The sequence below is a fragment of the Pieris napi genome, chromosome 14 (assembly GCF_905475465.1).
Source record: "Pieris napi chromosome 14, ilPieNapi1.2, whole genome shotgun sequence".
Classification (NCBI taxonomy): domain Eukaryota; kingdom Metazoa; phylum Arthropoda; class Insecta; order Lepidoptera; family Pieridae; genus Pieris; species Pieris napi.
In genome coordinates, this window is record NC_062247.1 from 3,023,535 (window position 1) to 3,047,415 (window position 23,881).

Sequence of the window (23,881 nt, forward strand, 5' to 3'; positions counted from 1 at the left end):
GACAATAAATTTTATATTTTAATGTGTAACCTGCTTGATACATTTCAATGCTGGCTGGTTAAAAACAAATATATCTATGACAACAATTGAGACCAGAGATAAAAACACCGATCGAGCACAGGACTACGTTCTTGTCTTAAAATATCTTAGTTCTTTCAATAAATTCAAGAATGACTAAATTGTATCACCACAATACTAATTTTGGCTTAAAAATCAAGACTAGAACTTAATTGCTAATTATTATATAAGATGATTTGATTGTGCTCAAAACATGAAATTGGTGGCCGGTTTTATTATCCTGACGTATTCAGTTTTAGCGTGTTTCAGATATTGTGCTATTTATAGGGTTATTAAATTTTGGCTAAAGATATGTTTTTTCGGAAAAAATATTATATTTATTAAAGTAATAATCATTTGAGTCTTACTCAACATCAAAATATAAATCTAAAATAATATTGTTTTATAATATAGGATAAGGGTCCACTTTAACACTGAGATTCAAGAAAACCTATTCTAACATTAAAATTACCTACTACAATCTTGGCTTCCGTTAATCTTTTTTTTTTTAATTCTATCCAGCCTAAGCTTTAGTGCGACTAATAGAAATCGTGTCACATAAATATTTAATCTATGCCTTACGCACTTTTTGAAATTAGAATAATGTTCCTTTCAAATGATTGCCTCTATATGGGCAATTTTTGAAATTAGAACTATGAATTTCCCTCCAACTGTCAAGTGACAACCATTATGAATTTATTGTCAAACTGTATAGTGCCGCAAGCGTATCCTGTTGGACATTTGGGGCACTGTTAACAATGACTAAAAAAAACTCATGAAGTGACCAAAGATTATTTCAAACACTACTTCGAAAACTAAAAGCGATTAATTCTTCTTAAGATTCTCCTCGTATTTTAGTATTTCTGCGATGTTATCAATCTTGATTTCCTGAACGTGCTTCCCGGAGAACTGGATGTAATCATGAGGCTTAGCTGTTGAACGCTTTTCAACTGAAACGAAAGCTTGAATAAGAATCTACAGAACATAATATATTATACGTTGTATGGATCAGTTAATTGTGGCGGTTAATTGTGTGGTTCTCAAGATAAGATTTATTTATATATATATTTTCTATTTTTACAGTAACTGAATACTAACACAATAGAATACTTAATTATACATAATTTAAACTGAGAACTTTACTCATAAATAATGCACGAAAGCATAAAACCTGAACCTTTTTATAACAAATTATGAATTGTTAAAAAATGTATTTTATCTGTTTACATTCTCACTTTTAATAGGAGATAGGGTATCTACATAAAAACAGAGGCAACAACCTATTAGGTCCAAGCCTCAGATTTTTGTATCTGTATATTTTGTTCGTGATCATTTGTTTTTTCTAATAGGCAAGTAAGTGATCAGCCTGACACACGCCGTCCTGTAGACAGCAAGTCCAGTGGTGCACAGCCAGGGTCCGAACCTACGACCTCAACCTTTTTCTACAAATACTTACTGATGTTATCGTCGCGGTAAAGACGGTAGGCAGGTCTAGCGAAGCAGGTCTCTGCCATCTTCTTTGCGGTCTTAGCGAGGTCTACGATAGCTGGTAAAGCTGCGCGCAAATGGGTGCGAACCTGTGAACGCAACTTCTATTAGAAATCAAGTTTTTCAGAATATGATCTAATTAAATTATAATCTATTGTATTCTAATTAAATTACGTTTATATGTAGGATATTACAAAAAAAATCCGTCAAATAAAACAATTTTTTTTTTATGTAATAGGAGGCAAATGGGCGGGAGCCTAACCTGATGTTAAGTGAAACCGCCCATGGCCACTCGCATTGCCAGAAGGCTCACAAATTAATTGCCGGTCTTTTAAAAATTTTGGTATGCTCTTTTCCTGAAGGACTCTAAGTCGAATTGGTTCGGAAATACTTCAGTGGGCAGCTGGTTCCACAAGTGATACCGTCGTCTATGGACACTCTCTCAATGCCAGAGTGTCAATGCCAGGAGAGAAAAACCGGTAACGTACGTGAGCCACGTACGTTACCGGTTTTATGAATCGGTACGCTCAAACTTGTCTTGTGGTTATATGTATGTATTTGAGCGTAGGTACCTATGTTGTATGGATCATAAATGCTACGCAAAACGTTATATGTAGGCAGAAATCATACAAATGAGTGGAGGTCCCCGTAAAAATATTTGACTGACACAAATTAGGGTTTTGTTTAGGCGAGTATAAGTTTAGACTATTATTATTTACTAAAATTCTAGGCACATCGATTATACCTTAGACACGTCAAATTGATCTCGAGCAGTGAGTCCAGCTACGAATAGGTCTGGGGGCATAACGATTTCAGGCTCCAGATCCATCACGAAGCAACGCTCAGCATCAACAATACCTGGAATAAGATAGCTACGATTAATTTTTACAGATTAGAATAATTCAAATTTGGAAACACCGTTCAGAAACACACTACTATTAAATATCTATTTCATTGATTCAATTGTTTTAAAAATTATTCAAATTTGGAAACACCGTTCAGAAACACACAACTATTAAATATCTATTTCATGAATTGAATTTTTAAAAATTATTCAAATTTGGAAACACCGTTCAGAAACACACAACTATTAAATATCTATTTCATGAATTCAATTGTTAAGAATTATTCAAATTTGGAATAATCGAAATATACGAAAAGGCATTTTAATCAGCAATTAAAAAAATCTATTTTCTCTTATGTATACAAGTACTTCTGCAAGACTATGTAAACTATAAAATATGGCCTACCAGTAACATTGTCACTAAAGTCATGGATGAAGTCAACTCGGCGTCCATTGTCAACAACCGCGATCTTCTCCACAGAGTCCCCAATATCCAGCTCCTCATTCAGCATACCCATGATATCATCACTCTCTGGTCCGTCGATGGCGCTGATAATTTGGAGCATTGGCTTGGATGACCAACTAACAGGTAGGGCGCGGTAGTGGCCATCTGACATCCTCTAAAAAAAATTTTTTTGACGTGATAACGTCTTTAAAATCGTTTTAGTCGGGTGACATGTTCAGAAACTTGTGTCACACCAAAACCTCACGAGCGCGATCGCAGGTATAACGAGAGAGAGACGGACCGATCTCCCGTCTCATCTCGAGCGCTGCCAGTCATTCCGTGAATGTATGAAGAAAAATGTATATCATAGTCGAATAAGTAAACTTGTCATTTTACACCCGAAATTTATCATCAAAAGTGTGAATAAAACGATAGATGTAATTTCAAATTTGAAAAAATTGTTATCTTCATTAATTCCTTACTTCCCAAAAACTTATATCACCAATAAGACGTTATCACGTAAACATCTCGATCGTAATAGGTTTACAAACAACCAATATTTTTATTTTACATAAAGACTATTTAGAGACACAGACATACTACAACGAAGAAATTAATAGGTGTTGCCCACATAAAAAATCACTCATAAATAATATAGTAAGATAAATAAACTTTATTATGACCCTTTTTGTAGCTAACAACTGGCCGTTTTCGCGGAAAGTATGAAACACAGGTGCGCTCCCTATTCCATAATAGAAAGATGTCCAAAAGGGTTCGACAACCATTGAAGCCAAAACCTCATGTCAAACATAACCAATGACCCGAACAACTGTCATCAAATTACAAGAATGCTATTCAGTGTTGGCCTAGTGGCCTAACCGCAACCCTTATCTGAGGTCGTGTGTTCGAATTATAGCAATTAGCAATTGCTGAAAAGGCTGTATGGTGTCGGCAACCATCGTGAGAAACCCGGCATGTCCCAAACCCAAGAAGCCATGACATGTATCAGATAAGAAACCTTCATTAAGAAATATTAAGTATAAATATACGGTAAACTTAGTAAAAATTAAATTAAAATAACAAATGATTAAAAGTTATTAGTAAATATACATACATTTAAATTGTAATTATTGTATAGGCTAGATTTTAATTCATGTAAAGTCGCACGCACTATCTTTTGTGTGGGAAAAAAAATGACTTATGTTTTCCGTTTCGTATATTTTGTTTATCAATGTAATCTGTTTTGGCTTTGTATATTGTCCAAATTTTTATATAATATGAATATGATTGTGTCCCATTCGGCGTCGAGGCCCTTGGTCCGTGGGGTCCTAGCACTTTAAGGCTTTTTAAAGAAATATGAAAAAGGTTAGACGACATCACAGGAATCACCGAAGATCTGGCAGCTACCTCGGACAAAGAATTTGTCTAGCTATTCAAAAGGGGAACGCTGCCAGTATCTTCGGAACCTTGCCTAAAGGGACTCCTTTTAATAATATATTTTAGTTATATATGTTAAGGTTAGTTATTTATTTATAAAATAATTATAATGTAAACAGTAAATGGGACAATAATAAAAAAGAACACATGAAAAATATGAAAATGTGTTGCTGTAAGATTACTTTTAAATAACGACCTAAACGACCTCATCCGAATACTGATATTACTAATACTGCACGTTTCCCAGCCGGACCGTTGCATCGCGCATGTAATCAATATCTAGCCTGCACATTTAGCTTCTACCGGGCGGCGCTGCGTCTAGGTATCTGTTATTGCATTATTATGTTTTGATGATACATTTTACTTAAAGTCCTCGCCTTATTATAGAAATTATGATAGGAATTGCATGCCTATGGTTTATTGTGCGGATTTTTACAATTAGCCAATCTTCTCTCTCTTTCTTTTCAAATAAACGATTTATGATTATTATTATATAGTAAAGTATAGTTTTGCGTAGCACTTAGCAGCAATTGGTTGCTTGCATTAAAATTTGCAATTTACAATATGTAATTATTTTGTAAAAACTTCGTACAAATATTTTACAATTAGAATGCCATACCGTACTGTACCGTACCATTACGTAGAAAAAATAATTCCATTACCATATAATTTGGTTTAGTATATTAATCGCTACAGTAAAAATTAAAAAATCGACATCAAGACAGATTGATACGACCGTGGAATTAGTCGTCATAACAGTACAATTGATGGTCATTATTCAATTACTTATTCAGATAGCACGATATGTAGGAGTTAAAAACGTATAAACATACATCTTCAGAATTTTTTTATAATAAAATAAGGGTTGCCTGGAAGAAATCGCCTGCTAGTGATAAGGCCATTTTTTATATGTATGTTTTTGTATAAGGTAATAAATAAATAATGTTATTAACTCCGCAATTTTCCATTTGTATGAGACTTTTTTTTTTATAAGACAAACAAAAACATACCTCTGTAAAATCTCTCGGCACAGGAATGTGGCAGAAGGCCTGGTAGTTGTTGTTGCTAGACTTAGGCGGATTGAGAATCATGACAGTTGCAGTCACTCCCACAAGAAGAACCACAAACACCGACAACAAAAGATACAGCAATGCCTTCTCCGTTAGCGGAGGTTTAGGGTAAAACTCCTGATCAGGTAGATCCACACGGGACTGCAAAAGTATGTAACATATTGTCTACATGTATTAAAGGCCATTTAAATGAATATAACGTTTAAAAAAAAAGAGTTTCCGTTGTGTTATCATAACATGAGGGTACACTGCTAAAAATGTAGAAAAGCTCAGCTATATTTATTAACTATTTTAAAGTCTATGAATATTAATAATCATTTGACATGAAATATTAGACAGATTAACTTAAATATTAATGTGAGGGTAGATTACACTAATTAGATGTTTTTAGTAAATTATGGAATTATGAAAAGTTCTCTGACTACGTGTTTTTTAACAATTAATTTGTTCTCGATTGAATTAAAATAAAGCATAATGTAAGTAATATTATTTTATAAAAAGTCCATACATAATATATTATACACGATCAATACGAAAAGGTACGAACCTCGCTGCGACTACTTCCTTGGACATGAGGTGTATTTATAATTACAGGTTTTTCACAAATATCCACTGGTTTAGTGAACACCGTCATTTCTTAGCTTTTATTTTCACTTCTTAATAAAATATTATCAACAGCAGTGGAACGCTTAACTACCCGAATGCTACTGTTATTGATCGGACTTTTCGCTGGCTGCACAAACGCAGTAAGCACGAAGCAAGAAGACATATACATCATACTCTCTTTAACGCCACCTAGTAACTAATCCAGTAATCACATTATGCGTTGTGCGGAACTCTGTATTCTCATACGTCATTAGTTTATAAATGTTTTTAGTAATTTTAAGTTCTTATAGTTCCGTTACTTTATTTATTAATAATTGTGCTCGTCTCATATAAAGCTACACTCACAGGTTTACCTTATCCTATACAGCCATAGACGAAAACCTATTATGATCTGTTTATTATTTAGGGCCACAACTTTTTCAAAGTCGATAATGGTTTTGTCCTAAAGAAGAGACAAATCCACCAATTATTCAAGACTAGATGTTTTTTTTTTCAATAATTTAACACGTATAATATTTTAGTAATCAAAATTCTTGTAATATTGAACTTGTCATTTATTCTTATTTCTTTATTTTCACTATTACTTAGTGTATACCTACCCTAACCTACTTGTCAATATCATAGATTATAATACTTTATCAAAGTTTATATTGTCTATGGCTAAAAACAGAAAAAGAATTCAAGGAAGGAGGGAGGAAACGGACAATTTTCAATTTGTAAAATATTCTGTGATTTGTGAAGAGGTTAATGATTCAGCATACGCAAAAGTGTTATTAAAATATGTCTTATTAGTTTCGTTGAACTTTATTTTAAGTTAATATCTTGGTTTCTTGTGTACGAATCTTAAATCTCAGTCGAACGACAACCACATTAAAATGGCGACGGATCCAGCGAAAAACCGCATGCATGTTTTCAAGAACACAGGCAAAGATGTCGACGTAAGTATTAAAGTGTCTAATTTCACTATTTGTAATATCATAATGCTATTTTTAAATAAAATCTGATGTGTCTTCTCTGAATATAATAGTCCCTTTTGTTTGTTGGTGCTTTGTAGGAAATGCGCAGACGACGAAACGAAGTGACAGTTGAGCTCAGAAAAAATAAAAGAGAGGAATCGCTTCAAAAACGTCGTAATGTACCCATCAGTGACTCAACAGACGAAGATGAGATCGAGAGGACGTTGGCCTCTACAGATCTTCGGGAGCTAGTTATGAATGCGGCAAACGCAGATAATCCTGAAGTGCAGCTTTCAGCCGTGCAGCAATGTAGAAAACTACTCTCTTCCGACAAAAATCCACCGATAGATGAATTAATCAGCACTGGAATTCTCCCTATTCTTGTTGTCTGCTTATCTAGAGCAGACAACCCTACCCTGCAATTCGAAGCGGCGTGGGCTCTTACGAATATTGCGTCTGGAACATCTGCGCAAACTAATAAAGTGGTTCATGCTGGAGCAGTGCCATGGTTCTTGCAATTACTTATGTCACCACATGAGAATGTGTGTGAGCAAGCTGTCTGGGCTCTTGGTAATATTATTGGTGATGGTCCTATTCTACGAGATTTTGTTGTTGAATTGGGAGTTGTCAAACCTTTATTGAGTTTCATTAAGCCTGAGATACCTATATCATTTCTACGTAATGTGACATGGGTTATTGTGAACCTGTGCAGAAGTAAGGATCCCCCACCACCAATCAAGACTATCCAAGAAATTCTACCTGCTCTTAATGTACTCATCACCCACAGTGACATCAACGTAAGTTCAGTGACTTGTTTATCTTATCTATTAATTGTTTCTAATTGGTTGAGAGAATTTTTAAATTTTGAAGCAGGAGTTGCTTATCTAAATATCAAATAAGCAATTTCTTTAAATTCTTTAGTATTAATTATTGATAATAAACTTTTAAGAAAAACATACTTCAAGTATGCTAGCTTTCAGGGTTGAGACTACATTCCAAAATATGGGAGATTCCCAAATCTTACTATTTTTTAAGTTTTGTATTATTTTAGATTCTCCTCTTGAGAATTTAAGCATTCTAATGCTCTGTGTATTACTATTTTGATGGCATATTATTAGATACTTTGTTAAATTATTTAAATTACCTTTAATAAATGGTAGTGTTAGTTAATCTGTATATATAACTAACAAATATATCTTTGCTTTTCAGATACTTGTAGACACAGTATGGGCTATCAGCTATTTAACGGATGGGGGCAATGATCAGATCCAGATGGTTATAGACTCGGGTATTGTGCCCAAACTAATCCCTCTTCTCTCACACAAAGAGGTGAAGTGCCAGACGGCAGCTTTAAGGGCTGTGGGCAACATTGTAACAGGCACAGACGAACAAACTCAAGTTGTTCTTAACTGTGATGCATTGTCGCACTTCCCAGCCTTGCTCTCACATCAGGTAAACAAAATGTTATTAGAAAATGTTGATAATGCTTGTGTAATTAAAGAGTTTTCAGTGTTCTTGACACTTCATAGAGAAAGCATTGTTGCTTTAAATTAAAACATGATTTATTATTGTTTAATCCCATTGTATTATCTCCTCTTGGAATATCTAGATACATAATAAATATGTTTCTTATTTTTATTTTTGGTGATTTTCGGAAGTGCTTTTTACCTTTGGTGTCATGAAATAATGTAACTTGTAAATATCACTAATACAATAATGAACAAACCAACCAAACAAATGTATGGTATACTATTAAAAGATATAAAAACAGTCTATTGGCATATATCCAATATTTATTTTCAATCAGATTTTTTGTTTAACACATGCTACTTATAAATACTGGGATAAAGATGTTTTGATATCACCTTCTCTATTGTATTGTATCATATTCATTATATTCAGATGTATTGATTTGTCAACATACATAAAATAATACATAAGCATGGATGACTGCAGTACAATCAGGCTTTATTTACAACCTAACTTACGTCTTGTTTCTGTTATATAAATGTTTACATATAGATTTTGAAAATATTATTAATACAGTATTAAAAATTAAGTGTTTCATACCTCTTAGTAGAGTCAGAAATAGAAACGTTGTGGTGTTTTAGTTGCAGCAGTGCTAAACTATTTATATATTGACAACGCTGTTACGTCATTATAGTTTGACAGTAATCAACTTAATATGGAAGTTATAAAGTAAAATTTTTGTTAAGAAATAAAATTACGGTAATGCAAAATTTAAAAAAAAAAACAAAATTCAAAAATCATTTCATCATATAGGTAGCACATTGTACACTTATGACTTGTCAGTAAAGAAAGACATATTAATGCTTCTAATGTTACATTTACTGCCAGTTCTCAAATCAAGGGCATAGAACGGAAGAGAAGGACTGGCAATAAACTCTCCGCCACTCTTTTTAATCGCCATGTTTTTTTTTTACACAACAAATATTAAATAACAATTATATTTGTTCCCATAATAGAGACTTACAGAAAAATTTAATTATGTTTCTCATATAAATCTATATAATTACAGAAAGAAAAGATCTGCAAAGAAGCAGTGTGGTTCTTGTCAAACATAACGGCTGGTAATAAACAGCAAGTACAGGCAGTTATTGACGCTGGTCTCCTGCCCAAGATCGTGGAAAACCTCAGCAAGGGTGAATTCCAGACACAAAAGGAGGCAGCTTGGGCAGTTTCCAACTTATGTATCAGTGGTACGAAGGAGCAAGTAGCCACTCTAATCCAATGTGGAGTTATACCCCCTCTGTGCAATCTCCTCGCGTGCAAGGATACACAAGTTATTAATGTGAGTATATTCTTCACCTAAATACTTTTAACTATATTTCTAAGTTCTAATCAGTGGCGCTTCAACCTTTTTAGGTCTGGGGTTCAGATTTCTGCAACTGTTTCAGGGAGCATTCAAGTATTACGTCACGCAATTTTTGGAGATTATTGACATTCCCCCCCCCCCCCCATGTAACGCGCGGTAACGTTACCCAAGTATAGTAAAACGTTTCGTGACCACCTAGTGACTCTTTATACCTAAAGTTCCCATTATGTGGTGTAAAGTATTGGAAAGTCGAAAATAATATTAACAATTCAATTACCGCACCGCATCGTAAGGTTTTACAAAAGGACACACACCCCCATCCCCCGATTTGTTACGTAATACTTGAACGCTCCCTCATGATCATTTGTCAATATAATGGGGAAGTAGGTGATCAGCCTCCAGTGACTGACACTTGCTGTTTTTGGGTCAGTAACGCAAGCCGGTGTCTTGACGAAGTTTTCCTTCAATATTTGATCGAATTTTAAATGCGCACATAGAAAGAAAGAGTTCTAATAGCCTAGTATATATTTCTTTTAATATTTTCAACTTATTCTTGCTTTATTCTTACTGTTAAGAAAAAAATTGCTAAGAATCTATGGGATTTCCACACTTGTCATAAAAATAAAATAAATCTAGTGGCGCTCCAACCTCTTTAGGTCTGGGCCTCAGATTTCTAAATCTGTTTCATGATCATATTTCAATCTAATAGGCAAGTAGTGATCAGCCACCTGTGCCTGACACACGCCGTCAACTTTTTGTGTCTAAGACATGTCGGTTTCCTCCCTTCACCGTTCGATCGATTGTTTAATGCACACAAGTAAAAATGTCCATTGATGTACAGCCGGGGATCGAACCTACGACCTCAGGTATAAAAGTCGCCCGCTGAAGCCACTAGGACAACACTGCTCGCACACTTGTCATATTAACTGCAGAAAATTAATTGGAGACCATGCTTGATTAAGTTCAAAATTATAATATTTGTATTTTAAAATCCGTAGGTGGTACTAGACGGTCTCTCTAACATGCTAAAGATGGCCGGAGACAGTGCAGAACAAGTGGCCAACATGATTGAGGAATGCGGAGGTATCGACAAGATTGAGGAACTGCAGTCTCATGAGAAAGTGGAGATTTACAAGATGGCGTATGATATCATTGAGCAGTACTTTGCGGACGAGGTAAGTCTTTTAATATTTGTCCACTGCTTTAAGCTATCCGGTCGCCTAACTCCAAAAAAGTACATTGTTTCTTTCCATTTTTCATCATCGGTCCTTGAAGTAAGGCAAATGGAAAAAATATATGGGGGAGAATTTGATTCATTTTATGACGAAAATGTATATAGAACATGATTTTGAAATTTACACGATATATTTTATCGCAAGCCAAGACAAACCAATTGATAAAATTACATTAATTTGATGTTTTACATAACTAATTGTTATTACGGGCCGGTGCGCCTCAGTACTCCAGCACTCCACTGCGCACCGCAGTCTACATCAATTCGTGCTGGGATAGGGCCTTAAGTCAAAAAGCTCCAAAACATGTTTTGTCCCCCTTACCCTCAGTCAAACCCAAAACTGCCATTACTCGAAATCTCAACCATAAAATTTAACAGGGCTTCTGTACTCGAACTTAGCAATGTTTTATTTTACAACTCTTTCAACTTGATAATTTAAACAGTTTATATTTCGAAGTAAAATAAGTTAATAACTAAGGATTTGCTGACAATGTATGACCATCATTTCCTGGAAGATAGTAATATACAATAAATATTATTACCACAAAATAGTAATGTACAATAAATAGTATTACCACAAAATAGTAATATACCATAAATATTATTACCACAAAATAGTAATATACAATAAATAGTATTACCACAAAATAGTAATATACCATAAATATTATTACCACAAAATAGTAATATACAATAAATAGTATTACCACAAAATAGTAATATACCATAAATATTATTACCACAAAATAGTAATATACAATAAATATTATTACCACAAAATAGTAATATACAATAAATAGTATTACCACAATAGAAATATACAATAAATAGTATTATCACAAAAGGAATTTATGACTCATGTTAACATGTGCTTGTTTGATGTCAGGGCTTTATTTTGGGAGCTTTATGTTTGATGTCATTTGAACTACATCAGTTGAAAACTCTAGAAACTAGAACTTTTTGGCGTCTCCCTTTATCTTAAAGTTATAGAGGTCCTACTCTACTAGCTTTATAATTTAATATCTATTGTAATTTTGGATTTCTTAGTATCAGCATTAAATACTAAGCCAAATTGGCGGTGAAACAAGAATTAGTTTGGAAATAAAATACTGATGTAGTACCCCAAGTAATATTAAGGAGGCGCATAGCTTTGAACATCTTAAAAAAACTGATAATATGCATGTAGCATGATGTAAATGATATTGTCTCAGTTCCCAGTGAATTAACATTAGGTTAGGTTTTTATTTTTTTAATCTAAGTGGCGTTTGTGATCAGGTTAGGTTAAAATTTGTACATTCTTTCATTCATTTCACAAATCATGGGACATGGTGGTGGTGGGGATGAAATCTGTTCGTAGTTCAAATCGGCAGCTCTACACACGAGGCTATCTAGGGTGCCACTTCCCAGATATCTAGCTGTCTATCTGTAAATTTCCTTCAATATAAAAATTTTGTATAACTATAGATAGTGCAGTGTTCAGATTATAAATTCCCATCTATTAAATTTCCAATGAAGATTTTCATTCGGCACAAACATAACGAAATTATGTTCTTATTGCACTTCACTTAGAAATTTGTTCAAGGAAATCGATATTTTGACGGTACCTTCCCAATATATTTACAACTGTATCGTTTTTGTGCGTAGTAATATTAGTTCTCTTTTAAAGAACAGCGACATTCACAATAGGAATACAAGAAATAGGGGAAAACTTTTCCAGCCGTCTTACAGGTTGCAGAAAATAAATACTTCATTTATGGGCCTAAGTATACGCTGCTATAACATGATTCCTAATGAAATATTGGAACTGCCTTTAAACAGATTCAAAACACAGTCAATGACTACCTGGAAGATAAAAACGCTTGGCAATAGTTCTAATTATAGTCTTATAATTTGATTTGTTATCTTTGAAGTGTTATGAATATGTGTGTAATGGTGAATGTGGTAAATCACAGAACAGATTTTTTTTTTTTACTTATGTAACTTTAATGACGTTGTGGTTTATGACATTTTCCTTTGAATAATTGTAATGTAGAGGGAGGGTAAAACTTGCCCGTTCTTCTCAGAACAACGCCTCCTGGTAGTTTTGCGAACGGATGGCGTAGTCTTGTTCTTTCGTGAATTTTGTAAACGTTGTTGACATTCATAAGCTCTAAGAAGCATCTAAATTAAATAAACGTATTTTGATTTTGATTGATTGGGAAATGTAAATTTGCAGGAAGAAGACGCGACCCTCGTGCCTCCGACGGCGGAACAATCTTTCCAGTTCGAGCCGGCGCCGAGCGGTCCCCAAGACGGCTTCCGCTTTTAGACTTAGCCCCACGCCCCCACAACCGCACACATCGACGTCCCATACCCCGCGACGGGAATAACTCCGTTCAAATGGGATTCGATGAATTGCCCCCGGGTTTCCCCTTTGAATGCTGTTATTGATATTTTTAATTATGTATAGTGATTGTTATGCGAATTGAGTCGATGTGTGCTTTAGGTGGTTCGACGAGCGAATGTTAATTTTGATCGGTCGTCGGTCCACGCGAGCAAAAAGGCCTTAGCACCGTGATCGTTGTAAAATTCGCGTTTTTTAATTATTAAATTTGACTATCGGTGCTACGGTTTCGTTGTGATACAGACTGTATTGTGATGTTTGAGGATTTTTTTTTTCATCTTTTCATCGGGCTAGAGTTGTGAGAGCCAATTTAAGTATTTGAAGTGCAAAATGCATTTGGATTTTTATTGTTTTTTTAAATCTAATAAATCTGTTGTTGTGTTTTAAAAAAGAAAACTAGTAATTATAAATTTTTTTTAATTACCTACAAAGTAGTTTCTATTGAGAAATTCATAATTGGGACAGTTTTGTCTTATACACTAATAAAAAAATTATTGCTAATTGTCTTAAATGTTATTTGAAATAAACTTTACATTGTGTATTTTTTTTATTCTAATCGAAAAGTAGTTACTAAGAACTGTGTTCACTCTAAATTCTAACGATGTCTAGGTAATAAGGTCTCCGAAATTGAAGAAAATTCTCACGTCTTTAGCCCCTAGAACGGACGACATAGCTAAGTAAGTCCGGACATCTAGTGTACTCCGCTTACACATTGCTTTTGATAACATAGTATTTATGTTTCGACTTAACTCAGGTGGGACACGTGATTATGTTCGAAATGAACCCATTTGTAACTATATTACAATAAATTCTGTCCAATTATTAAGTGTTTTATTAACCCAAGTATATGGAAGGTAGTGAGTCGCGGAATGTGCTGGTTTTCTGTAACAAAGTGTATGGATTAGTTTTTGAGTAAAATGCATGCTTTTTATATTTTAAAGTACTAAAAATATTAAGTTTAAAAATTAATTTCTACTAAAAAAAAGTCGAAAGCCCTGTATTCGCTTCCCAGCGAAGTTATCGAGTTCGTAAGGTTAAATTTGAACCACATCTAATGGTTTTGTAATTATCAAGACAAAAATAATTTTTAATAAAAAACAAATATTTAAAATCTTTCTAATTAGAGGCTGTCAATTAATCACGTGAGGTTCGAAAATGGGGGGGGAGGTGTTCGGCAAAAAATCACGAAATATCACAAGGTGGAGGAAGGGTATAGTAAGATATCACGTGTACTTATTTTTTCGTCAAACTCGTGATTTCTAAACGGAAAAGCGGCTTAGGAAAAAAAACGATCTGTAGATCGAGAGAGATTCTCTGCGTAGTGCGCGTGATGACGCCGAGTGGCTTGATGAAACCGACGTTGATCTTCAACAAAGTACAGTGCCAACTGACTTGCAAGGTGCTTATCCAGTTGTTAGTATTGAAGAAAGTCTTGCTAATCTGTGGCAATGTACATTAAATATGTTCATGTACTAATACAACATGATTTTCGCATAAATTGTTAAAAAAACATCACGTGATTAATGGACAGCCCCTTAGTAGGTACACCTGTATACTATAAAATATATATTGATCAACGGATAATTCTAGAAATAAATTCATTTCACAATTAAGAATACATTAATACGTCTATCATTTTGTTAGTTACCTACCATTTTCTTTAGCTCGCATGCGTAGCATTTAACCCCGCTGTGATAGGACTCCTGCACTGAATCAGCGTACCTTGAAGCTAATCTCGTGTTAAGCGAATTCACATCGTAAAATTGGCCCACTTTGTGCTGGAAACTGCAAAGATAATAATCCTATATTCTCTGAAAGAAAGGTGATTATTATATTTGTAATTAATGAAGAATGTTTTTAAGCTAATCTGTCAAAACTGGCTATTTACGCAGGAGCCTAAAGTATAAAAACTACCCTCTTCTCCATACTCTAGTACTTTAAGGGTGAGATCTATAGTGCGCACTTGGACTTTGCTCAGACTTTACTTACGAAAAACACTAAGGTTAAACTATGATTTAGTATATTTATAGACATTTTAACGGTGAGATTAAGCTAAGCTCAAGCTAAGACAGAAATTGATGTTTCATTTCATGCAATACCTTCTTTATTATCCTTTAAAAAAGTAAAGAATGGTTGTAGTTAAGTCTGAGCAAAGTCTAAGTGCGCACTATAGATCTCACCCTAAGTATGTTAAGAGGCGCAGGACGCTCTATATATTCACCTACAAACGGAAGTATCCCAACTCCAAAGTGAAGGCCTAATACCATATTTTTTCAGCCCCACCCGGGATTCGAACTCGAGTCATGATCAGCTGAACGTGCTAACCACTAAACCAAGCATATATATGTAATATTATTTATTTAGCACAAGAATTAAATAATATTAACAAAAACGCTGCAACGGGCGGTCTCATCGCTACTGAGCGATCTCTTCCAGGCAACCCTAAATCCTAATAGTTAATGCCCAACATGTTTTTGGCCGCAAATGTAAAAAGGTACAATAGATATATGAAGTAGGAGACACTTTAAATCAGCCTTGCGATTCAGTAACTCACTTTTCAAACTCTCGCAGCGGCGCACAGTGGGCTGCGATTTCAAAGTTTGGTCTTAAGAGATAAAATGTATATTTTTGGTATTTAGACATATATTTAAAACGTTTTTATTCTTTGAGTTTTTTTAAATTAACTAATAGTTTCGGAGATATAGCAATTTCAAATTTGTATGAAGTCATGACTTTTTAATTTAGCAATCCATAATAAAAGAAACTTACATATTATGTGTAATAAATTGACTAAAGCAAGTATGTATACTTTAAAAAGATCTCTACAAATGTGTAATCAATATTTGACATCACGGACCACCCTATGACGTCATTTGTTTGTCATCACCACCCTATGACGTCATTTGTTTTGATACTTTTTTTTCTGAGAATCAAGTGATAAGAGCGCAACAACAAATGACGTGTCGTTACCTGATTGGTGCATCGATACTGCACAAATTGTTCTTTAGTGTTCTATTACCCACCATAATAGACGGACTACCCCATACATATTATTATTGTTATCATAACGTTTGTAAAAATGTTTCAAGATTTAATGACAAACCTTGATCTTGCCATGCCATTGAGCAAGAAATAGCTGATTTAATGGATACAGAAGTCGGGGAAATAAATATTTCACACTCTTTATTAATGACAATGATAGACGGAAAAGCAACATCAATATTATGTGACACTTCATCTCAGAGATGCGACATGTGTAAAGCCACTCCAAGTGAGATGAATAATTTATCCTTAATTGCGTCAAAACAGACTGATTTAGATCTTTGTAGATACGGATTGTCATCATTGCACATATGGATACGAATGATGGAATGCATTTTGCATATAGCTTACAGATTAACGATAAAGACATGGGCTGTGAAGGGAGACACCAAGTGTATCCTGGAAAGCAAAAAGAAAAACATACAGGATGCTTTTAAAAATAGAATGGGCCTTCTGATTGATGTTGTCAAACAAGGTCATGGCTCCACCAATGATGGAAATACCGCTAGAAGATTTTTTGCAAATCCAAACATTACTGCTGAGATAACAGGTGTTAGCGAGAACTTAATAAGGCGGTTTGCAATCATTTTAGAGGCAATTTCATCGGGCTACCACATTGATGTAGTCAAATTTCATGATTATGCTCAGGCCACTATGCAACTGTATGTAGACTTATATAGTTGGTATTATATGCCTTCAAGTGTTCATAAAGTTCTAATGCATGGTGCAGCTATAATTGAAAGTTTTACTACCAATTGGACAGCTATCTGAAGAAGCTGCTGAAGCTAGAAATAAAGACTTTCGTAGGTACCGCCAACACCATTCTAGAAAATGCAGCAGAAAAGCTACAAATGCTACAAGCTTTTTTTTCAAATGCTAAGTCCACTACCGGCCCGTTTCGTTCCACTGTGCGGCGGTCGCGCTAACAATAAACTACAAGCTCCCTCCTTATCAGAATGCCAAATCGTAAAATGACTGATTTGAGCGCGACCGCCGCTGTGAGAGTTCGAAAAGTGAGTTACAGAATCGCAAGGCTGAGCTTACTTAGGCAACGGTTTAGTCCAGTGATTATCCAATCTGTTCACTTTCATTATTGCGCTGAGTCGCTGGAGGAGACTGAAATTCTCATTTTGTATTTTGGTCTTACGGTCCATTTCTCTTTGGACTTTCTTCAGTTTAGTAACAACGTGCGGGCGAGACGCTGGAGCTCTGTCATCTATGGCTGGTAACGCTGATTTCACCTATTCATAGTAATAAACATGCATCATTTTTAAATAATGAGTAATATTGCTACGTTGGATATAGGTATATCCTTTGAAATAAATACGGCATGTATTTAAAAAAAACGGTAGATACATGTGACAGGTAAGGGCTGCTAAGAATCGAAATAACCTTTTTCTTAAATAATTTGTCAAAATTGTTTATTAGGTACTATATATTATAAGTAACAACGTTCACATTCTATTGTTTGTCTATTTATTGTCTTGACCTGATTGAAGTTTTGAATAATTTATACATCTTATACCTACCTTTCCCAGCCTCTGTACCTCTGTACCTACTTTTGCTGGCCCCTTAGCAATCTTTTACAAATTGTAATAATATGAATATAAGTTATCTTTTATATAGGCGAGTGTCACACATTAAAATAAACAACCGTATAACCGGAGCTTTCAGTATATGAAACACAGTATTAGTATGTGTACCTACCTACGAGCCAAGCCTGAAAATTTTGCTCACTCGGGCTGTCTAAGTTTCCTAGTTCTAGTGGCGATTTCCTAAATCGTCGGAGTTACGCCCCGAGAGTATAACCAGACGTAGGCACTTTCTTAAACGGTTACATTGTATTCATTCGTTACGTAGCAATTAACATTTCATTGTTTCGTTTATATTGTTGTACGCGAGTGGTTAATCTTTATACAGTGAAACCTGGTTAAGTGAGACATCAAGGGACCTGCAATGTCGTTTCACTTATAGAGGTATTCCACTTACCCAGTGTCTCAGATATACAGGTATAAATAAATATCTGTCTCATTTACAGAGGTCAAATATGCTTTGGTCACCAATTGATGAGATTTCAAAATAACTGTGCAAAGTTTCTAGACCCATGTTAGCAAAGACTGTTCAAGTTCAGGATATTCTGATAAACGTACACGTTTTAGTTTTCCTTGTCCTTCAGAACATTGTGATTCAATTTTATGTTTACTCTGAATTATTCTACAAAGAGTAGATTTTGGCACAAACTTCTTCGCGTGTCTTCCCACTTTCATAAACGGATATTAACTTCAGTTTTCCAAGTAATGATAACGATTGTAGCTTTCGTTTTGGAATTTTTCAAATAAACATCTGTATGACAGTAAAGCGAAACTAAAACTGAAGGTAACTGAAGCTCAAAATTACTTACGTACCTACTTGGAATTACGTGTGGAATTTGTGGGTAAAATAAGAATGAGTAAACAAACAATATTATCTCAGTTACAGAGGTTTATGCATATAAAATTTACTCGCTGTCTCAGTTATAGAGGTAACTATGATCATAAATCGAAAGAACAAATCCCAGATATAGAGGCTTACCTCGTCCCACTAACAGAGGTAATTCAGTGCCAAAGTGTTGGGACCTTAGCATGAGTTCCAGTTATGGAGGTTTCTCACTTATCCAGGTCCCACTTAACCAAGTTTCACTGTATATATAATTCTTCTGTGAGTGTGTATGTCACTGAACTTCTCTCAAACGACTGGACCGATTTTGATGAAATTTTTTGTGTGTGTTCAAGGGGATCTGGGAATGGTTTAGATTCACAAATCAGCCCGGCAGGTGGCGCTGCAGTCGGTACTTTCATACTTTAATATCCTAATAGCTTGAAATATCATGCAGGACAACGTCTGTCGGGTCCACTAGTATAGAGTAAAATAAAATCCTCTATTATTTAAAGCACCCCGATGACCCCGGAACTGTACAGTATGTTTACTGAGAAATACTTAAAACGTGTGACATGTTTTACAAATATAACAAATTATCGTCTTTTCTGTGAACACTAAAAAGTGCAACTCTGTGAATACTGTTTTATCAATGCAATTTCATAGTTTACCTTAGACCTGTGATCCTGAAATTTCCTCTCTTTCCATGGCTGCTGATATAGTTGCTCTCTTCTCGACAACATTTTTTAATTATCGAAACCGATGTGTACGAGCGCAATCTAGGAAGTGGTATAATCAATATACATTGAAACAATCAGTATCTTAGCAACATATTCGATGTTTATTCAACAGGACCGCTGTACACAACAATACATTTCAGCAATAATGGTCATATTGGCCTGAAAAGCACTCGACATGTCGACGTATCTACATAATACAATAAATTAATAAATTCGCTTTTTTATCCGTATTTTTGACGAGTATAGTATAATGCAACCGTGGCTGGTGAGGACGGGTCGGGTACGCCTGACGGAGTACTGAGACTGGTTAAAACCATAAGCAACGACCATTCATGGTAAATGAGGATAAAGCGAGAGAATTCTGTGGTCTCTGTCAACTCTAGGTAAAGAAGCGTGCATAGCAAGATAGTTTTATTTTGTATGTTATCTCGCGTGAGCCGTTACGTTACACATTACATTCACTCAAATGCACCCACACTCATTCATGCGCACGTAATGTGTAAAAATTAAAGATAAGAAATTGTAAAGTTTTAAAATTGTAATTAAAAATGTATATATATATATTTACTTTGTTATGGAGGTTGGAACCTGACACAATTATTTTTTACTTAAAAGGGTTCCCAGATCTTACACATTGTAATGCATACTTATTGTACGAGTGAAGGCTGTACATTTTGCTCACTCAGGCTTTATTAATTTTATAAGCGTGGCGATTTCCTTAATCGTCGGAGTTACGCCCCGAGAGTACAGCCAGACGTAGGCATTCTCTTCGACTGTTACATTGCATTCATTCGTTACATAGATAGCAATCAACATTTCTTTATTTCGCTTATATTCTGTTGTTGTACGCGAGTGGTTAATATAGAGTAAAACTTAAATCCTCTATTATTAAAAGCATCCCGACGAGTCATGACCCAGAAACCGTACACTTATAATGTTTATTAATTATCCACATCCACAAGAACGACATCCTAACTCGTATTATTTATACACATAAACAAAACATAAATCATTCAACTCGCAATTCAATACGATCTCCATGCTTATGTAGATTAATATCAAATAGTGGACTGATAAAAAACTAAACATTATTGATTATTTTGGATCAATAAAACTCCGTTTGCAAATTAATAAATAAATTATATTGTTAAATATTATAATACACTGCACTTACATTGGTATAATGCGCATTACAAACACGAAAACACATTACAAATAAAAATATACTTTGAGCAATATAAAAATAATAAAAAACAGAATCACTATGCTCTAAACTATATTCGCTAAATTGAGAATTGAAGGCGAAGGAATGTAATTCCGCGTTTAATTATTTGGCAATGTTATAAAGCTCAGTTAAAAAGCCAATTAAAATACATGAACACATATTAAATTTTAATTCAACCACTTTCAATCATTTGTGCTTCTCATCAGACCCTTGGGAAGACGTGTCACCCCAATCAATCAATATAAAATTAAAGTACGTTCTCAAAATTGTAGTTGAGGACTTTTTATATAAGTGATGGTCAACTATGACTGTTAATCACGTCGACTGGTATTTTTTTATAGAACAGGGGCATATGGGCAGGAGGCTCATCTGATATTAAGTGATCGCCCATGGACACTCTCAATGCTAGAGGGCTAGTGAGTGCGTTGCCGATCTTTAGAATTGGTACGCTCTTGGAGGACCCTAAGTCGAATTGGTACGAAAATATTTCAGAGAGCAGCTGGTTCCACAGTGGTGGTCACTACCTCTTTTCCACAGATAATTTGTCTTTTTTATACTATGTGATGTTAGCAAAACATACCTTCCCTAAATACTTCCAGATACTATCGTTCGCTTTTAGAATTGATTATTAACTATACAATAAGCGAATACATCTTTTTGAATTCCTCGTGTTACAGGCAAAATCCTCGCCTACAATCTTGGTACTCGCCACAAAATTCATACAAGCAACATTCTATTCCATTTCTATTGTTCCTACCTTCCTACGTTACTGTTTAGCTTCCAATTACATGTCTACTTACAATAGAGTATAAAACGTATTAAATACATCAAAAAGATCTAGTAACTTACAATCTTCGATCGCGATACATTTGTCACAAAATTGACAAACATTATCACACAGTACACCGGAAATAAGACTCGTAGACGTCATGCCATCTCTTTCTCCCGCAATAAAAACTTCCAAGATAGAAAGGGTAGGCATGACCGCAGTCCATCAGATCATTTAAGAAAATAATTTTCAAATAAATGCGAGTCGTATAAAGCCTTATAAATGCGGAAATCATTCCAATGACGTTATAATTCTACAGACAGAAAATTCTCTCGGTATTTTGATGAAAATCAAATATATTTTATAGAAAAATAACTTGTCCTATTCAGTAAATCGGATAGACAAGCTACTTTTACACATTTTCATTCAACGAGGTTATTTTTAATCTACTAGACATTATGCAATTCACGATTAAATAAAACCAAATCCACGTCTACACTTATTATTTTTGTCTTTTAGTATTAAAATTCTAGATTTCGCAGCTTGTCTATGCGATACTAATCTGTGGAGTGTCAATGATCAGTCGCTCTGTCTTCTATTGGACGACATTTGTGAGGAGCCAACATTTATATTAAAATATATATTTCTAAACATAAACCCCAAAAATATGTCAAAGCGCAAATTAAACTCCTCGTTTCGGAAGAGCGTGATATTTTTTTATTTCAGAAGACTACATTCGGAAATATCTGGCACATTTTAACTTACAACAACTAAATCTTAAAAACTGTATTAAAAAAAACAACATGATAGCTGCCAAGTTTGATCACAACTTACACGAAATCATAAAATATATTATAAATCAATTCTTCTATTACAAAACATTATTGCTAAGTTAAAAAAAACTATTTACATTAAACAAAACTGTATTTTAATCTCATTGTTAAATACTCTTCTATAGACGTGTATTGAATTATAGTAATGTATAAACCTTATATGAAATTAAATCCTTTCAAGAGTGACAGAACAAGAACAACTAATTATGAGGAAGGAAATAAATAAGTTTAAAGAATTATGTAATGTACCTTTGTGTGGATAGATATTAAATAAAATAAAAACCTGTGAGTGTACACGGCGTAATAATTTTCTTCGAGCACTTTAGAGGAACGTTTCCCTCTTCGAATTGCATTTTTCTGGTACATTTTTATGGTCACTTCTAATCGAAACGATATAATATGTACTAATCATGAAATTTTACAATAAACACTGATTTATATCACATTGGAACGGGTTTTCTCGTATAGAAATCATTATTTTAGTTTAAATTAACACGACTGTGAAAAACTCTACGCCATGACAGACAACTTGTCGATAAAGCAGAGCAAGCGCCAACTAGCGGCCCTGACTGTTTTACCGACGTTTGAATAGATATACAGGGTGTCGGTTTTTTTGTGACTGTGTGCGCGCGCATCGTAAAAATTTACCCTCATAATTTTTCCCTAACGCGCCAAAAGAAGTATAACTTCAAAAAAGGCAAACTGTGTGACGGTGAAGTGAATACCACTTCTCCGCCCAAAATAATACTATTTAAAAATCCTTTAATAATGAGGGTAGATGTCAAATAAATGCGCGGTTAAAGACCTAACATAGGAACAATAAAGTGTGGCGCGATATAACTTAATTTTGGCGCCAAAAGCACTTGACAAAACATTTCTTATGTAAAAGTAGGGAAATCATTAAGTTAATTTTATATGTGGGTAGACTAACTTTTATAAAATTTCTGTCACTCTTCAACGAATTCTGTTTATGGTATAGTGTAGGCGAAGCGTGTGATGCCGGCGTATTGACTAGCATAGCCACGTCAGAGATCCCTGAGATTCCGACCCGTACGAGGATAAACAATTATTTAAATTTAGGAATCCTTTTCTATTAAAGGTTTCCCATACCTTTTATCTACATATTTGTAGTTGTCTAATGATATTCTTTAGTCTGACGTATGACATTTTGAAATTTTCAATGACATTTCGTGTCGCTGTCAATGGTTTAGGCAAAGGAGGTTTAATAACTCATTTTAAATTTTTAATAGTATCAAAATCAGCACAACTTTTATAGCAATTCCAAGATTACCTTAGCGGTATGAATATTAAAAATCGTATCGTTAGCCATATTGAGACAATTAACTCATGTACTCCTTGCTTTTGTTTTTTTTTTTTTTCAAATAAAGTTTATCCCCGTATTATTCCTATCTGATCTGAGTTAACTAATTCGTTGTCGACTCTGGTATTAGACCTTTCCATTCCTAGGTTTCGAGTTTTATGGGGAAAGCACTAAAATTCT

The 23,881-nt window shown here is 34.4% G+C and overlaps 2 protein-coding genes across 2 annotated transcripts; one reads left to right on the forward strand and one right to left on the reverse strand.

Annotated features, from left to right (window-relative positions):
• Positions 1 to 510: 510 nt before the first annotated feature.
• Positions 511 to 6,082, reverse strand: LOC125055874. The gene is made up of 6 exons (XM_047658533.1): positions 5,889 to 6,082; positions 5,282 to 5,482; positions 2,796 to 3,009; positions 2,291 to 2,403; positions 1,514 to 1,634; positions 511 to 1,007 (listed from the first exon to the last, which is right to left on the reverse strand). The coding sequence occupies exons 1-6, from the start codon at positions 5,973 to 5,975 to the stop codon at positions 883 to 885; spliced, it is 861 nt and encodes a 286-aa protein (XP_047514489.1). The 5' UTR covers positions 5,976 to 6,082; the 3' UTR covers positions 511 to 882.
• Positions 6,083 to 6,603: 521 nt separating this feature from the next.
• LOC125055866 (importin subunit alpha-3) lies at positions 6,604 to 14,178 on the forward strand. The gene is made up of 6 exons (XM_047658521.1): positions 6,604 to 6,885; positions 7,002 to 7,700; positions 8,113 to 8,355; positions 9,443 to 9,715; positions 10,738 to 10,914; positions 13,189 to 14,178. The coding sequence occupies exons 1-6, from the start codon at positions 6,823 to 6,825 to the stop codon at positions 13,279 to 13,281; spliced, it is 1,548 nt and encodes a 515-aa protein (XP_047514477.1). The 5' UTR covers positions 6,604 to 6,822; the 3' UTR covers positions 13,282 to 14,178.
• The last annotated feature ends 9,703 nt before the right edge of the window (positions 14,179 to 23,881 follow it).

What these genes read in the sequence shown, in the direction of transcription:
- LOC125055866 (XM_047658521.1), top strand. Translation starts at nt 6,823, where the DNA reads ATGGCGACGGATCCAGCGAAAAACCGCATGCATGTTTTCAAGAACACA. An exon ending in ACACAGGCAAAGATGTCGAC is followed by an intron (nt 6,886 to 7,001) that starts GTAAGTATTAAA and finishes GGTGCTTTGTAG; the next exon opens with GAAATGCGCAGACGACGAAA. An exon ending in CAGCCTTGCTCTCACATCAG is followed by an intron (nt 8,356 to 9,442) that starts GTAAACAAAATG and finishes ATATAATTACAG; the next exon opens with AAAGAAAAGATCTGCAAAGA.
- LOC125055874 (XM_047658533.1), bottom strand. Translation starts at nt 5,975, where the DNA reads ATGACGGTGTTCACTAAACCAGTGGATATTTGTGAAAAACCTGTAATT. An exon ending in CTTTAGTGACAATGTTACTG is followed by an intron (nt 2,404 to 2,795) that starts GTAGGCCATATT and finishes ATCTTATTCCAG; the next exon opens with GTATTGTTGATGCTGAGCGT. An exon ending in ATCAATTTGACGTGTCTAAG is followed by an intron (nt 1,635 to 2,290) that starts GTATAATCGATG and finishes TTGCGTTCACAG; the next exon opens with GTTCGCACCCATTTGCGCGC.